The sequence below is a fragment of the Podarcis vaucheri genome (genome assembly GCF_965113315.1).
Source record: "Podarcis vaucheri genome assembly, chromosome: 2".
NCBI lineage: Eukaryota > Metazoa > Chordata > Lepidosauria > Squamata > Lacertidae > Podarcis > Podarcis vaucheri.
The window spans coordinates 89,136,986-89,152,981 of NC_138760.1; the positions used below are offsets into that span (position 1 = coordinate 89,136,986).

Genomic DNA, 15,996 nt, shown 5'->3' on the forward strand with positions numbered 1-15,996 from the left:
GAGAGTGCTCTGGCGCTCAAGTCCTTCTTGCAAGTTTCTTGTGGGCATCTGTTTGGGGATGCTGGACACAGATCGGCTCCTGGCCTGATCCAGCTCAACTTTCATGTACTTTTCCATACTTTATGACTCTGGGGGCTTGTGAGCCTTTAAGCATTGTGACCCCATCCTTGGCGATCTTCTCATCTTTTGCCCTGTCCCATGAATCGGAAGAGGGGAGACAAAGCTTTTCTTTTGCAGAGTCCAATGAAGCCAGCTGTGCAATGCACACCAAATACAGCGTCCTCACAGACAGTGTGGGCAATGTTGACCAGCTGGATCATGAAAGTGAGGAGGGGTGGGATATAGACAATAAATATAAAGCAAAACAGAGCTTTCCCCTTGAGTGCCTGTTCCTAACTAGCCAGTCTGCTTCCAGATGAATGGGGTGATGTTTCTGCTGGTTGCAAAGATGCTGTGCTCACCAGGCCAGAAGGAAGCCAAGAAGAAATCAGTTCTGTGAGTATTAACTTATCACAATGATCTGCTCAGACAGAAACGTGCTCTAGAGTGCCTGAGCATCACTTTTCCATTCCCCATAAGTGTCCTTCCACTTTTCTGTCACTCTGCCTTGAGATGCTCTCCTTCTAAATGTCATCTGGATTGTCTGCCTCCTCCACAACTGAAATTGCTTGAGGCAGGAGTGGTGAGTTTTGTCAGTACTCAGCTAGTATTGGCCGCTGCCACTTGTTTTGTGAGTTAGGAAAACACCCTGCGCCCTCAGCAGTAAAGAGTTGCCTTGTTGGGAGCCTGTTCCCAGAGCATTTTAGGGGTGTGGCTGGACTGTGTAGAAATGGGTTTGTGACCCTCCTTAGTGTCTCTTGCCCTGCAGCTCAACTACAGATTCTAACCTCTGTGTCCTTCTGGGTGGCTCTTTCTCTCCGTCTCTCTCTCTCTGTCTCCAGTATGACGCTGCGAAGCTCCTTCGTTCTGCTTCTAGTTATTAGCACTGCTTGGCTCTTTGGCCTCTTGGCTGTCAACAACAGTGTCCTGGCTTTCCACTACCTCTACACTGTCCTCTGCAGCCTTCAGGTAACTCTCTGCGCTAGGATAAAGATGGTCAGGCAGGAATCAGGATACGGTGGAGCAGACAAAGAGGATAGTGGCTTCTGCTGGGAGCAATCCTGCAGAACATAACTAATTCTCACCAGTTCCCCCAAACGAACCACATATGGTTTGGGTGTCGTAAGTCTACACCTTCTTCACTCACAGAACTGGTTGAAAATTTCTCTGGATCAAGTCACACGCACCAATCTGGTGTGATTGCTCCATTACATTACATTTGAGGGTGTGCAGACCTAAATAAATTGCACACGCAACTGGCACATTTGTTGTAAATTGCACATGCTTTGTAAGTGTTGATATATCAGCCAGCAAGTGTGTGGTGATTAACATATCAAGCAATGCATGATGGCAGCCCTTCCAGTCCAGAAGCAAGACACTTTGTGTTTTAATATGAACCTACCTAATTCACATTTTCCAAAACAATGCATGCTGTTTCCAAATTTTGCCATGGATTTCTCCAACCAAAGTACATGGTACAAAATGCACGTGAGGAATTTTCCTTAAAACACATTGCAAACTGAAAATGCAGCAAACTGAATTTAAGACCAGGGGGTGGGGTCAAAAACAGAGAATACAAAATTGACCAGATTTGCACACCCCTATTTTCAAGTACATACATTAAAGCTTTTACAGAAGGCATTTGCATGAAAAAAATTAAATAGGAAGCAAGGAATTAATGAATGAAACATATAGAGGGGGAGCAGAAATTAATCTACCACCACCCTAGAATTCACTTGCTAAGATTCTTGCAAAATATTACTTAAAGGCAGATTAAATATCGTGTGACTTTGTAGACATTTTGAGATATCCGGTGGTGGCTGTACGTATGCTTATTTCAGTACTTCTGATTTGCTGTAGTCTTGTTAGATCTCTATACTCACAGAGCTTCCTGTAGTTTATGTTTAGAGTATCTGATGATTCATATTTGCCTGCTTCTATGTAGAGTTTTCCTATCCTTGGGCTCACATAGAGACTAATTGCTCCCTCTAGCGGAAAGCTAATGTAGTCATTCTGGTAATTAGATCATTAACACTCAGTATTTATAATAAAAAAATTTTCTTCCTGTAGCACCTTAAAGACCAACTAAGTTAGTTCTTGGTATAAGCTTTCGTGTGCATGCACACTTCTTCAGTGTCTGAAGAAGTGTGCATGCACACGAAAGCTTATACCAAGAACTAACTTAGTTGGTCTTTAAGGTGCTACAGGAAGAAAATTTTTTTATTTTGACTATGGCAGACCAACACGGCTACCCATCTGTAACTGAACTCAGTATTTATGTAGTAGTGGTTTTGTGCATGTTCCGTAACACGGAGGAAGAATTTGGATTGCCATATGCCATGCAAGACAGGGCAAGTGGATGGTGCGCACCCCACTTTCCTGGTCCACCTTTGGTGACTCATAAATGGCATTTGCAGCTCAGATTCAGTAAATGCACATAGGCCAGTGGCAGAGCATATGTGCTGCATACAGAAGATTCCTCTTCAGCCCCTGGCATCTCCAGGTATAGCTGCCTGAAATCTGGAGAGCTGCTTCTAGTCTGAATACCAATGGCCTGACCCAGCGTAACACCAATTTCTAAGTTTCAGATTCACAGCCCCTCTTCCCTATCCCCCCACAGGGCTTGGCAGTACTGATTCTGTTCTGTGTGCTGAACAAGGAGGTACAGGAAGCCTGGAAACTAGCCTGCCTTGGCAAGAAGGGTCAGGGCGAGGAATCCACCAGAAGCGGTCAGGTGGGAGCTGCGTTTGATCTTACTCGTTGGGTTAAGGGAGATGGGAGGATAACTTGCTCCATCTAAAGCCTAGGATACTGTCCTCTCTCCAAGGAGACCTTAACACTGTGATCAAAAAGTGCAGGAGGACTGCCTTGTAGTCACCTGGCCTACCCCAGGCATGCATCCTTGAAGGGGTTCAGGCCTTCTTCCTACTGCCCTCATTACTTCTAAAGGAAATAGTCCTTTTAGTTTATCTGGGGCAAGGGGAGCCTTTTTCCAGCCTGAGGGTCAAATCCAGAACTGAACCACTCTTGGGCAGGCCAGTTTTGACAGGTGGACATGGAAGCACCTCAGGCATCTCTCTAAAGAGGCTACTCTGTGGTGTGTGTTTTCCCCCCCCCACTCTCCCACTCCAGGGTCCCAACGCCTACAACAACACAGCGCTCTTTGAGGAGAGCGGCCTCATCCGTATCACCCTGGGAGCCTCCACCATCTCTTCTGTCAGCAGTGTGCGCTCAGCTCGGACCCATTCCAGCCAGCGGGGCTACCTCAGGTGAGCAGCAGCAGCAGGGATGAGTCTCTGTCCTGCCCACCCCCAGCACCACTTGAGAACATACAGCTATAGGCACTTGCGTTCTGAGAAAGGGTAGCCTTTCCGCTGGAGACCAAAGCAGCCCCTGGGATTTAATTGTGGTTCCTCTGTTTGCGAGGCTAGGTATGAAAGCAAATGGAATGACAATGCAGATCGGAATGGTTCTTTCCCTCCCATCCCTCAAAATGACACCCCTCACCTCCACATTTCTCTCTTGATGCAGGACAGAGATTCCCAGAAGAACAGAGATAATAATAATAATAATAATAATAATAATAATAATAATAATAATAATAATAATAATACCAGCAGCAGAGCTCATGGACTATATTTTTACTATGGGCCAGATTCAACTAATTCCTGCACTGGAGGGGATTGGACTAGATGAGACTCGGGGTCCCTTCCAACTCTACAGTTCTATGATTCTTAATCAGTTCTGCTAGCAGAAGCTAGTGCAAGGACTCCCACTAGCCCAATGGTGCTTTCCCCAATTTTCCTCCCTATTACACAAGGATTTGCTCTGAAGCATTGAGAGAACTCCCAGAACAACACGTGGGACGAGGAGAGGGGAGATTGCTCCATCAGGCATGTGGAAATGCTTGCGTTGACAGAACAATCTCCTTAGCGCTATGTTGAATTCCACCCTATGATAGGTTTCCATGGACTAGGCCTGTCTAACAAACCTTTTTACCACTGTGCACTTCCTAACGTTGATTTCTGACCTCTCACTTGAAGAGACAGGCGAGAGTTCTGAGTATTTCTCTCTTACGAGTTTCAGAGAGAACATGATGGCGCATCAAGGCTCTGCTCTGGATAACAACTTGCTCAACCATGCTGGTCCTACAGACCTCGACATAGCAATGTTTCATCGTGATGCAGGGCCAGGTAAGGCCAAAATCCAGGAGGTGTGCTTCTGATAGGGAAGTCTATGGCCGTCAAAGATGAAGGGGTGTCTCCAGATCCCAAATTAAAAAGAAATTTTCCAATGCTGTATGCCATCTTGACACATCTTTATATATAACAGGCCTGCAACAAGAGCAAGTGACTAAGTGAGCAGAAGGGAAGAAGTAGCAAGTTCCCTCCCCTCCAGGATTTTTCCTAAGCAATCTGAGACTGCGCTTGTGCAAAACTAACTTCTCTTATCTTTTCATGCCTCTTCTAGTTCTGGGTGACCAGTGGGTGGGATCTTGTCACAGCAGGAGGGGGAGACACTTGTGACTCTTCACCAGCCTGACTCATCTCTGCCTCTTAGCTTCCCTCTTCTCCTGCTTCAGCTTCTGCCTCTGATCCTGGACTGCTGTCTGACACAGACTCTCCCAGCTCACACAGCCCTGTTGCCCCTTCAGCTTCTGACACCTCCTCCTCCCAGTCTTCTCTATCTGACCACTCATTGTTGTCCCACCACCACTCCCTGGGCTCTGAGCCTTCTTCCCTTCGGGGTTCCTCAGCTGGTTCTTCCCACAATTCCTCTGCATCCAACCAGTCCCTGACAGTGGCCCCAAAACATTTGGGAACCACCGTTCTAATGTTTTGTCCTTTAGAGGCTTTGAATCAATGACATGGTATGTGCTGCTAGACCGACCCATTGTTCCAGTTTGGCAGAGTTCATAACTTCAGCTTGCTCAGGAGAGGGCAGCTTATACACTGGGAAGCTATTAGCCATCACTTGAAAAGCTGTTCCCTCAACCCCCACCTTCTTTACATGTGTTACATATCACCGCTCAGATCAAGACTCTGACTCGGACAGCGACCTCTCTCTTGACGAAGAGCGCAGCCTCTCCATTCCATCATCAGAGAGCGAGGAAAATGTGCATCTCCGCGGCAGGTTCCAGCGCCAGTTCAAAAGGGCAGCACACAGCGAGAGGCTCCTCACCAACCCTTCCAACACCACACCCAAAGGCAAGTGCCCCTGGGCAGAGAAACACCTTGACTCTCAGGCCAAGCTGGGCAACAAGCTCTGAGCTATGCACTGTGTAACATGTTGGGGCCCATTACAAAACATGGAACGCACATCTTAAGACAGGAGTGTAGATCTTGTGGTCTCTTAGACTCCATTTCCCATAATCCACAGCCCACATGGCCCAGTGGTCAAGGATTTGCCTGTGGGTAGCTCCTCTTAAGATTAAGGAGCCTGCATTTCACTGCAAAGAAGAAAAATAATTGTGCATGTGCATTAAACTAAATACTTAATTGCTGTCTTAGTCTTCTTGCATGATCTCTTCCAACTCATGCAGACACTCTGAGATCTCTGCAAACATCCCAAAGGGGGCGTTACCTGATGGTCTGTATATTACCTTCAGTACAGGTGTCGTCCAGGCACTTGCTATTTCTCTGCCTCCAGAGTTGCGCAGCATGCAGTGGATGCTACACGGGGGGGGGGAGTTGGCAATGTGCCAATCCGTAGTAGTTTTGCACCATCCACTGCAAAGGATGAAAAACTTAACCAATTCTTCCCCTCAGCACATAGTCAATACCCTGGCGAATTTTCACATTAATCTGCTGAGATGCACTTTGTCCACTTTGCAATATACCAGCCATGTCCTCCCTCTAGATGTAGATGGCAATGACCTGATGTCCTATTGGCCAGCGCTGGGCGAATGCGAAGTTCACCCCTGCTCCCTCCAGAAATGGGGCTCTGAGCGGAAACTTGGGTTCGATGCCAATAAGGATGCTGCCAACAACAACCAGCCGGACTTGGCCTTGACGAGTGGCGATGAGAACTCCCTCACCCAGACCCAGAGGCAGCGGAAAGGTACGAGAAACGGAACTGCAGCCAGTGCCCTGTAGTGGCAAGCAGGGCCAATGTGGGAGAGCCATGTGGCCCAGGCCTCAAGCTCAAAGGGGGCTTCCCATTCAGATGCTTGTTGGGGGTTTTGTTTTTTTTTTTTTGTTTTTTTACTTTTAATAAGCATCACAGCTGCTTTTATGAGTAGTGGATCAAATTGTGTCGCACTCACTCAGCTTAGAGCTGTTATTATGAATCCCCCCCCCCCCGTGATTGTTTCATTGTCTTTTATTATTATGCTATGTCAATTATGTTTTTAATGTTGTACACCATCCTGGGATCTTCGGGTAAAGGGTGGTATATAAATTGAATTAATCATCATCATCTGTGAAATTCCACAAAAGCATGATTTCCCTCAGTAATGAGTGCATTTGCACTGAAATATGAATTTGTTAAAGCTATTCAGATTATGTCTCACCCCTTTTTCTTTTATTTCTTTTGTCCAGGGAGGGGGAGCACCTTGTTTTGTTTTCATGTGTCAAAATTTTATTGTCACTGCCTTTATTATGGCTCAGAAGCTCAGAAGGAAGTGGCCCAGGCCTACATGGGCCTCTAAGATGGCCTTGTGGCAAATCCCTACTTATCCATGATGCTTGCTGGGTAGCTTGGGGTCCAGGGAAAGTCAGGGGCATAGTGTAGTGTTAGAACACATGCTTTGAATGAGAAAGATCCCTGATGTCTCCAGAAATGGCTGGGGAAAACTCCTGTCTCAAACAGGGAGAGCTACTACTGGTCAGTATAGGAGGGGATCCTGAGATAAATGGGCCAGTGTTCTGACTTGGTATAAACAAACCCCTGTTTTGCAATACCGAATAATCTGCTCAAATACAACCGTAACACGTGGCTAATAAATTTAGTAAATGTATTATTATCAGTGGTTAGTATGTCATCCACTGACCTTCCTTATTTTTCACGTAAGAGGATTTGTATACTGCTTAATCATCAAAGCCACAAAGCAGTTTACATAAAATATATGTTTGAAATACCAGCAAACACAAGATGTTAAAAACAAGATAGACTAGATTTTTTTAAAAATAGCCAATTTTAAAATATGCCTAATAAAGTACAATTGCATGTTATAACACATGCCAAATGAACATGTCTGGGGTAGCATTAAAAAAAGGTTTTGGCATATGCCAAAAATACAGAAAAGGCGCCTCCATGGACAGGGATTTCCAGAGTGTAGGTTCTGCCATAATGAAGGATAGAATCCTTCCAACATTGTGTAGCACTTGTTAAATGCTAGTTCCACACACTGAAGCGGTTGAGTGGACATACAGAGGATAAGGTGATTCTTCAAGAAAGCAGAAACAGCAGGAAGAGGCCATAAAGAGAGACACAGGAGGAGGAATATTGGCAGAGAAGAGTAAATGTAGGTTAAGGAAGTTTTCTCCTATCAATAGAAATGCAAAAGTGACCTGCTATTAGGAAACAGGATAGAGTAAGATGACTATAGATAGGATGGGCATTGCCAATGGGAAGCTCTTAGAGAGAGCCCTGGAAGAGAGTCTCACCCTTCTCACCTTCTGCTTTGCTTACATTGTGTAGGTATCCTGAAGAATCGGCTCCAGTACCCTCCGACTTTGCAAGGCCTGCCCTCCGTGGGCAGGATGGCCAACGACCTTTCCTGGTACAAAACCTCCACCTTGGGCCACCGGGCCGTCCCCGCCGCTTCTTACGGCAGGATCTATTCGGGGGCAGGCAGCCTCTCTCAGCCCGCGAGCCGCTACTCTTCCCGGGAGCAGCTGGACATGCTGATGAGGAGGCAGATGTCCAGAGAGCAGCTGAGCCGCAACACCTCCGGCGAGTGCCTCGAAGCGGTTGCCAGCAGGCACGGCTCTCGAGAGCGTTTGGACACCATCCTGAACAGGCCTGGGTCAAGGGAGCACCTAGACACCATCCTCAGCCGCCACGGGTCCAGAGAGCACCTTGCAAGCATACACAGCAGGCATGGGTCTCAAGAAAATGTAGCAGAAGCAGCTTCTGGACACGATCAAAGAGATCACGGGAACACCCTACCCAGGAGGCAGGGATCTAGAGACCATCTAGATACTTTGCCCTGTAGATTTGGGTCAAGAGAACCACTAGACTGTGGGGGAGCAGTCAGGGAGTTCTCTAGGGAATGGCTAAACACTATGCCGAACAGGCAAGCCTCGAGAGATCGGACGGACACACCGCCAAGTCGAGACCCTTCTCGAGAACAGCTGGATCTGCTTTCCAGGAAGCAGCCTCTGAGGGAGCAGCTGGCAACAGCTAGGCAGACGTCGAGAGAGCAGCTGGACTTTTTATCCAGAAGATCTAATTCCAGAGAGCATCTGGACACAGTGCCTGGCAGGCAGGATTCCCGGGAAAACCTGGAGCCTCTTTCCAGACAGCAGCCTTCCAGGGAAAACCTTGAACTCCTCTCCAGGAGGCTCCCTTCTAGAGAAAATCTAGAAGCCATCCCCAGCCGCCACCCCTCCACAGAGCAATTAGATATCCTTTCTTCCATCCTAGCATCTTTTAACTCCTCTGTCCTGTCCTCTGTGCAATCATCCAGCACGCCCTCAGGCCCACAGACCACACCCACGCCTTCCGTGGCCCAGACTTCCTCGACACCCTCCATGCCGTGCCCTTCACCACCTCGCTCTGCAACATCCCACAGTATTTCCGAGCTCTCGCCAGACTCAGAGTAAGTGGCTTCCTTTCTGAGGGGGCATTTCCCCCCTCCTTGGTCCAATTTCTGTTGCCTGTGACCTATCAAGTAAGGTGGGTGAATTTAGAAATGTGGATCTCCTTGCTGAAGAGAAAACAGCTGAACGAGAGAAAATCTTGATTCAGGGTGGAGAAGGTATTCGCATATCAGGAAGGGTTGTGATTTTCTTGCCCTGAACTAGGTGCTTGGGATTCACCACCACTCAGTGTGGTCTAAAAGCCCCATCAGTTGCAGGACTGAGCTGAAAATTCTCACTGGAGAAATTTTGGCTGAAAATTGGGAAGCAGTCAGGATTTTGGAAAATTGTGAAGAATTGCTGGCATAATCTGGGGAGGTGGGCACATTTCCTTAAACTCATATACACAGTTCGTTCTGAACAGAGATGTTCTGTTTTTAGGTGTCTTAAGAAAGGAGTGTCCATCTTAATTATATCTTTCCTTTTTTCCAACCCCCCCTGCAAAGAATAACAAGAAGTGAAGGTCATTCCTGAGGGGTCCAGCTGCTGTGAGAACAAAGGAAGAAGCAGGAATGGTTGCTGGGGCCAGGCACTTCCAGCAGAAGATTGGGAATCCCTCAGGGCACCTGCCACGGAAGGACTGAGGCTGATTGGGGGCCCAGATCAACCACGTGGAGAACTCGTGGGCCGAGAGTCAGGCAAGACCTGGCTGTGGAAGAAAGGTGTCTTTGAAGGGGGGGTACCTCTGTGCCACACTGGCCACTCTCCCTGCTCCGAGGGAATGAGTTGGGGAAGTTAACACACCATGAGCAAATTATATAAACAACAACAACCCAGACCAATTGAAATCTTCCTTTCTGATACATTTCTATACTATGTGCAACCGTGAAAGGGTGGGAGGGTCCGGGAAGGGGTTTTTTATACATTTTTGTAACTTTGTAATCAGAGAGAAGAGAAATTTCTATGGTTATTTTTACGGTCCTGCTGTTTCCGTTGCCGTGATGCTGATCTCATTTGTCTTTGACAGTGATAACGTCTGAACTGTGGCATGATTCTATGCAGGCTTCTTCTCCAAGTGAAGGCTCCTCGGAGGGCCTTGCAGGGTAGGAAAAATGGAGCGACAGATCATTTGAAGGCCCTCTTCAGACTGCCCTTTAGGCAGGCCCCTGCCTGACATCCTCATGGTGGCAGCACTAAGTGGCGGCCATCTTGCTGGGGAAGGGGCAGGCCCAAACATACCCACCACTGGCCCAAGCCATCAGTCCCGTGATTGGACCCTTGAATGCGCCAAAATTCCCTTAGCCAGGAGCTTTCGTGGAGCTCTTGTGAATGCTTCCCCATGTGGGCACAGCTTTACTGCTTCAATTTAGGGGCCTCGCATATATTTTATATGCTCTTCCATACAAGGCCTCCATCCTCTTCTCAGACATTTTTGCAGCCAGAGTGGTTATTGGGAACCATCCGTCCTGTGAGCTGGGCTGACAGTGAAGAGATGGAAGAATCTGAGCCCTCTAAGGTGCTTCTTCCTAAACTTAGCTGTGATCCAGCCATGGCGCACATGAGAAACTTGCGTTTCTCTTCCTCTTTCTCATTCATTTTCTTCCTTCTTGACAAGGGCATTAACCATGGTGCTTTGCTGTCAGCCTACCTTCTCCTACCAATTTCCTGTTCCTTGGGCCCTGAGTGTGAATGTCATGGTATACAGTGTTTAGGACACAACTTCGAAAACAGGGTGGCTTGTTTTTCCCCCCGTGGGGCTCTTACGTTTAACAGCAGCAGGGTTTTAGCAGATCAGGATCTACCCCTGACTACAGCCACCTGCTGAATTTTTTTGGCATCACACAGCATTGAAAAATTCAGAATGATATGTTTAAAAAACAAAAGTTCAGAAGTCCTGCCTGGGGTGTGTGGGGGCGGGAAATGGGCAACCTTCACTAAAAGCTGAAAGAGAGATTGGAGAATTCTCCAAAGCATCCCATTTTGAATGGGACTCCCGCCCTGAGGTTTCAAAAGAAATCCTTTGTGGAAAACATATGTCCTTCCACCCAACCTCTGCATGTTCCCTCTCATCAAATGAAGAAGAAAGCATTCTGAGGATTCCAGACATTCCATTAATGTGATGCTGATCTCATTCATCTTGGCAGTGATTGGCCTAAACTGCCAGGATGCTCTTCTGCATTATTTTCAAAACCTTGTTTTTAAAGGGTCCTTCAATGGTTTTCCCCACCCGTGGAATAGCATTATTTTATATTTGTTGTATGCTATACCACTGATGTAATCCACATGTGGTGAGGTTCTTGATTACTCAGGAAGTATCTATGTCAATCTGAGGCTTATCCCATAGTGCCAGCCTTCCCCAGTTCCCATCAGTATCAGTACCATAGTCGCCAATGGTCAGGGACAATGGGAGCCCAAAACATCTGGAGGGCACTGGTTGGAGAAGGGTACCAGAGTGGCACCCCAAGCTTACGCAGAAGTGGCACCTGACTTGCTTCCACCATCTCTCCATCCCTTTCATGCTGCTGCTCAGGTCTGCCACTGACTCCTGGCATTCATAAGCAAGTGCTAATCTTCCAGGAGTTCTCCCTGTAATTCTGCAGTTTGGATACTGATACGGATCTAGAAAACCTACGAATATGAGCTATAGACCACAGCCGAATTAAACAAGGGAGGAAATCCTTCATTCATCGTTTTCAGTTAGCAGTTCATGTCCTGGTGTGCATATATACAAAACAACACAAATATGTTCTCTAGGTAGAAACTAGTGAAATCCAGTTGTGATTTATGGTGCAATCCTATATATGTTATGGCGCAATCCTATACATGTTATGGTGCAATCCTATTGTTTGCATGGAAATGTCCCACTATTTTTATGGAGTTTACTCTCTAGTGAGTAAGTATGCATAAGGACTGTAGCCCTAAGTCTCATTACAGTAGTACCAAAGCATTTTAACTGTACACTTTCGCCTCACTTATTCCAGAATTAGTCAATAGCTTTGACTTGCTCATTTTTTCACAGTACAGTACATGATTTCTTACTCCCTGGACTGTAAGCATTTCTCTCTTGTCTTGAAATGAAGTAAACATTTACATCATTGTATGTAAGTTGTACATGGACACACACACACACACCTCTCCAGCTCTAAACCAAATGCATTTCCAGGTGCTTTTGTTTTTAACAAATTATAGCTCTCAATGGCCTTAAAAGATTCAGAAAAGCTGCTTTGCTGTCAAAAGCCATCCTTTCTATCCAGGCATTAGAAGAAATGGCCCTCATCACTGCTCTTGTGCTTATTTAAATTGAAATAGAAATGCAAAATGCACACAAACACACATAAAGCAACAACCTGTAATTCTAATTTGCTTTTCACATTTTCTTCCACTCTTCCTTTGGGTGCCCATATACTCATTTCTTCTTTGTCCCGGGAGTGTGGCTGTCTAGTCAACTCTCAAGGGCACCCAGTTAATTTTGGGGCCTCGGTGCACAAATGTTTGTTTTCTTTTTAACCACACTTTTTTTAAAGCAATAGTGGGGTACCACTGGTGATGTTTAACTCCACTTAGGACTCTGCGCCTCTCCAGATCACCTTTTCATTGTGCATTTGTGATTATTTGCACTCATGATGGTGTCAGGGCAGTAATACGCAATCCCTGCCAGTACTGTTTGCTCCTGCAAAAGTTTCAAGGTAGACAAACAAGTTGGTGTGTGTCCCATAAGCTTCCTGCAGAAATCCTGTGACTTTTCACTCCACAAATGGGCTGAGGTAGGTGGAAAAGTGCCCCACTTTTATTGCGCCAGAGCGGAAGAGTGCCTTTCCAGACAGCAATAATGTGGTGACACTGAGGAAATGTTGCAGAACAACCAATAAAACCCTTGCCCTCACCCAGATCAGAGAGTAGGACCTGAATGTTCATAAGGGCAAGTGATACAGTCCCCTTCGTGGCAATGCGTTCTCTCAGAACCATCACCAAGAATTGCCTGTTTGAAAGCAGAACCATCCATTAAAATCTCCAAGTTAGGGAGAAGGCAGCCTCCTCCCAGATATGTTAATTTTGTTTTCTTCCAAATACAGGGCTAATTTGAGAAGGTTGCTTCCAAATAACACCACACACACACACACACACACACACACACACACACACAGGAGTGTACCACATATCTGTCTGAATGTTTAAATTTCTAGCTCTGGTGGCCGAGAGGATTGTGCTTATAAGAGAAGCAACTGGTCTTTTGGTGCTATATAAGATCTACTTCCAATCTCAGGCTTCCCTTGCATGTCGATGTCTCTTAACTCACTTTCAGCGGCGACAATGCTCCGTTTACTGCCTTATTACCACAGAATGCTACAGCTTAATGTTAAACAAAACTGACTTAATGTTTACACTGGGGGACTTTTTTTCTTTGATGGTCCAAGGTGGGTGGCAGCTGGCTTGTGGCCGCCCCTTCCACTCGCTCAGGCCAGACGCCTTTTGATTGGTCTAACTGTGACTAAGAAAAAGGAATGGGGTTTTTCTTTTTTAATGATTCTCAAATACATTCCACAGTCTGTTACCCTGGGAGGGAAAGGGCTCCCGTTAGCCTTCTGACCTTTCCCACTTGTTGCCTGAGCAAAGGTGGGATTGCTCCAGCTTTTGGTCAGAGCTGCCTTTATCCTCCCATGTAGAAATGGAGGAAACCATTATGTGCCAAGCCGAGAGGCAGGTGGCAATCTACCTCTGCTGCCAAGCAGAGGGCACAGTTATCACTGACCCTTGCAAAGGCAGAAGATGGGGGATTGGGGCCAGAAAAAAGAATTAAGCAGAACTTACTTGTTTATAAGAATCAAGCTAGGAGGAAACGAGGCTGAGAAGCAAGCAAAGACCCAGGCATGCTTTTGTGCAAATATGTAAAAGAAATGAAATGCAACTTCTTTCTCATGTAAAAGTGCAGATCATTCCAGACGTGCTGAATGCAAAAGTCCTTTGTGTACTCATCATCCCTGAATGTGACCTGTTGGGCTCCATTAAAGAGCTTGTTTACACTGGGGTTTTTTCAGTCTGTGTATGTATATATAGCCAAACCAGGATCCAGATTTTCTCTTTGTTCCACTGATCTCAAGAAAGATTGTCTCCTAACTTTCTTTGAATGCTGTTTGTACTTTCTACCCTCTTTATAATTCAATTGATGTCTGCAATGTTTATTGATCATCAAAAAGAAAAGAAAAGAAAGCTAGTTGGTGGGTTGGTGGAATACTGGAGTTTCTGTTTCCATTTTAAACTGATTTTTCTCTCTTCGGGAAGGGCTTGATTGGGTGAGTGGCTATGTTTTCTTGTGGGTTCGATTCAATATCTAGAAGAGGCCACGCCATCAAAGGAAAGCCCTCATCTCTCTCTCTCTCTCTCTCACACACACACACACACATAACTGCATCAGTACAGATCTTTCTTAGAAGGAGGCTTCCATTTTCAGAACCTCCACTTCTACTTCCCAGCATGTTGAACATGGTTTTGTCTTGGAGGGGTGCGAGGCCATCAAACCCAGCAAAGCTGTGTGCAGATTGTCCTGGTCTACCAGGGCACTCCTTTAACAACACTGACCCTGTTTGTTAGTTTGAGGAAGAAAGCAGATGGGTCATGTTCAGAGGTGCTACTTCTGCCCAAGAGGTTTGCATGCCTCTCTGGGGGTAAGGAAAGGATCCACCGAACTCATCAAATGCTTCGCAGAGATGTGTGCCAAAAAGAATGACACTGAGCTGTAGGCAAAAGTGTCAGCCTCTCTCATGCCTTCCTAGTGTTTGCTGTGTTGCTGCTGACAGCTGGCACTCTTATCACTGCCTTGAAGGGCTCAGAATGTTCCTGGGAGGAGGCATTCCCCATCCCCGTCTCTTTCCTGGGAGATGAAGTTGCCGTGCGAATCTGCAGAGCAGTTCTTTGATTGTACATGTGGTGGCCTAGGCTCTGGAGAGCATTTGTTTTGGTTGGTTAATTCTATTTTTCGTCTTTCCCTCCCCCTCTCCAGTTTGTTGGCAAGGGGCAGAGAGAGGTCTGTGGATGTCCTCCCCAGCCATGTAAAATTGTACCATGAAAGCAACAGATTTGGAAATAAAAGATAAAACACAGTGTGGCTCCCTCGTTTTGTGCCTGTCTGCTTCTTACTTCTTCTAAATTTTTCATTCATGGAAAAAAGTATAGCAGAAGTGCTTATATGATGATGAGCCATGCTGAAGTTCCAGGGTTTTTGAAAGTTTCATTATGTGGATGAGGAAATTAAAAGACTGGTCCTCTCCACTGGTTAAAATGGTACCCCACTGAACAAGACTAGGGAGCCTATGGCCCTCCAGATGTCGTTGGACTCCAGCACCCATAAGTCCCTGCTAGCGTGATCAATGGTCCACGGTGATGGGCTGCTGTAGTCCAGCAACACCAGAAGGGCTCCTAGTTAACCACCCTGGTAAACCAGTAAGAATCACTTGGAGAACTATTGGACTGTAAGGCTTATTCTGTTCAATTTACAATGTGAGTCTGTGCCTACCTCCTCAAGATTTAAGTCCCACATTTCAATACAGCCTACCTGCTTCCAAGTAAATGTGTGTAGGACACACTCCTCTCTGCATGTCTCCTCAAAAGTCATTTCTGTTGAGTTCAGTGGAACTTAATCGCGGGTAAGCGTTACAAAGGCTGGCAGCCTTCATCATGAATGACATCAATCAGTGCTGTTTTTCTAAAAATACGTTTAGGGGTACTCTCATTTTCCTACTCATATTGAAATACTGCCCCTCAATGAGGCCAAACTTAGATTCACAAAATATTTAGGGGTATGTGTCCCCCTGTGTTCCTCCAGAAAAAAAGCACTGACATTAATTGATTACTATTTTTTTTTATTGATGGTCAGTCATCATAGTTGGGTAAGTATCTCTTTGAAAACAATAGCTAAACATGGAAGGAAGAAAAAGTAACCCAATAGCTTTGCCCAACTTTGGAACACTCAAGAAATGTGTTACTGAGCATACCAGAGTTTTATTTTCCTCTGAAGAGTGAAGAGGGATAAATATTTACAGCAAACCATGGATCCACCCTCCACTCCACCCCATGAACAATCTTAAACTTGCTCTCTTCTTCCAGCTACTATTTGAGCTGACTCCAGAGTGAAAAGCTTGTAAAGGGCATACGAGCA

The 15,996-nt window shown here is 46.0% G+C and overlaps 1 protein-coding gene across 1 annotated transcript in view; it reads left to right on the forward strand.

Moving 5' to 3' along the window:
• Window positions 1-14,941, forward strand: part of CELSR3 (cadherin EGF LAG seven-pass G-type receptor 3) — an 87,360-nt gene extending 72,419 nt beyond the window's left edge. The window contains exons 28-36 of the mRNA XM_082209108.1: window positions 416-495; window positions 942-1,068; window positions 2,720-2,833; window positions 3,232-3,368; window positions 4,186-4,292; window positions 5,133-5,306; window positions 5,959-6,159; window positions 7,741-8,863; window positions 9,350-14,941. Of these exons, the coding sequence (XP_082065234.1) occupies window positions 416-495; window positions 942-1,068; window positions 2,720-2,833; window positions 3,232-3,368; window positions 4,186-4,292; window positions 5,133-5,306; window positions 5,959-6,159; window positions 7,741-8,863; window positions 9,350-9,377 (2,091 nt within the window). The 3' untranslated portion in view covers window positions 9,378-14,941. The remainder of the gene's footprint in view (window positions 1-415; window positions 496-941; window positions 1,069-2,719; window positions 2,834-3,231; window positions 3,369-4,185; window positions 4,293-5,132; window positions 5,307-5,958; window positions 6,160-7,740; window positions 8,864-9,349) is intronic.
• Window positions 14,942-15,996: the final 1,055 nt, after the last annotated feature.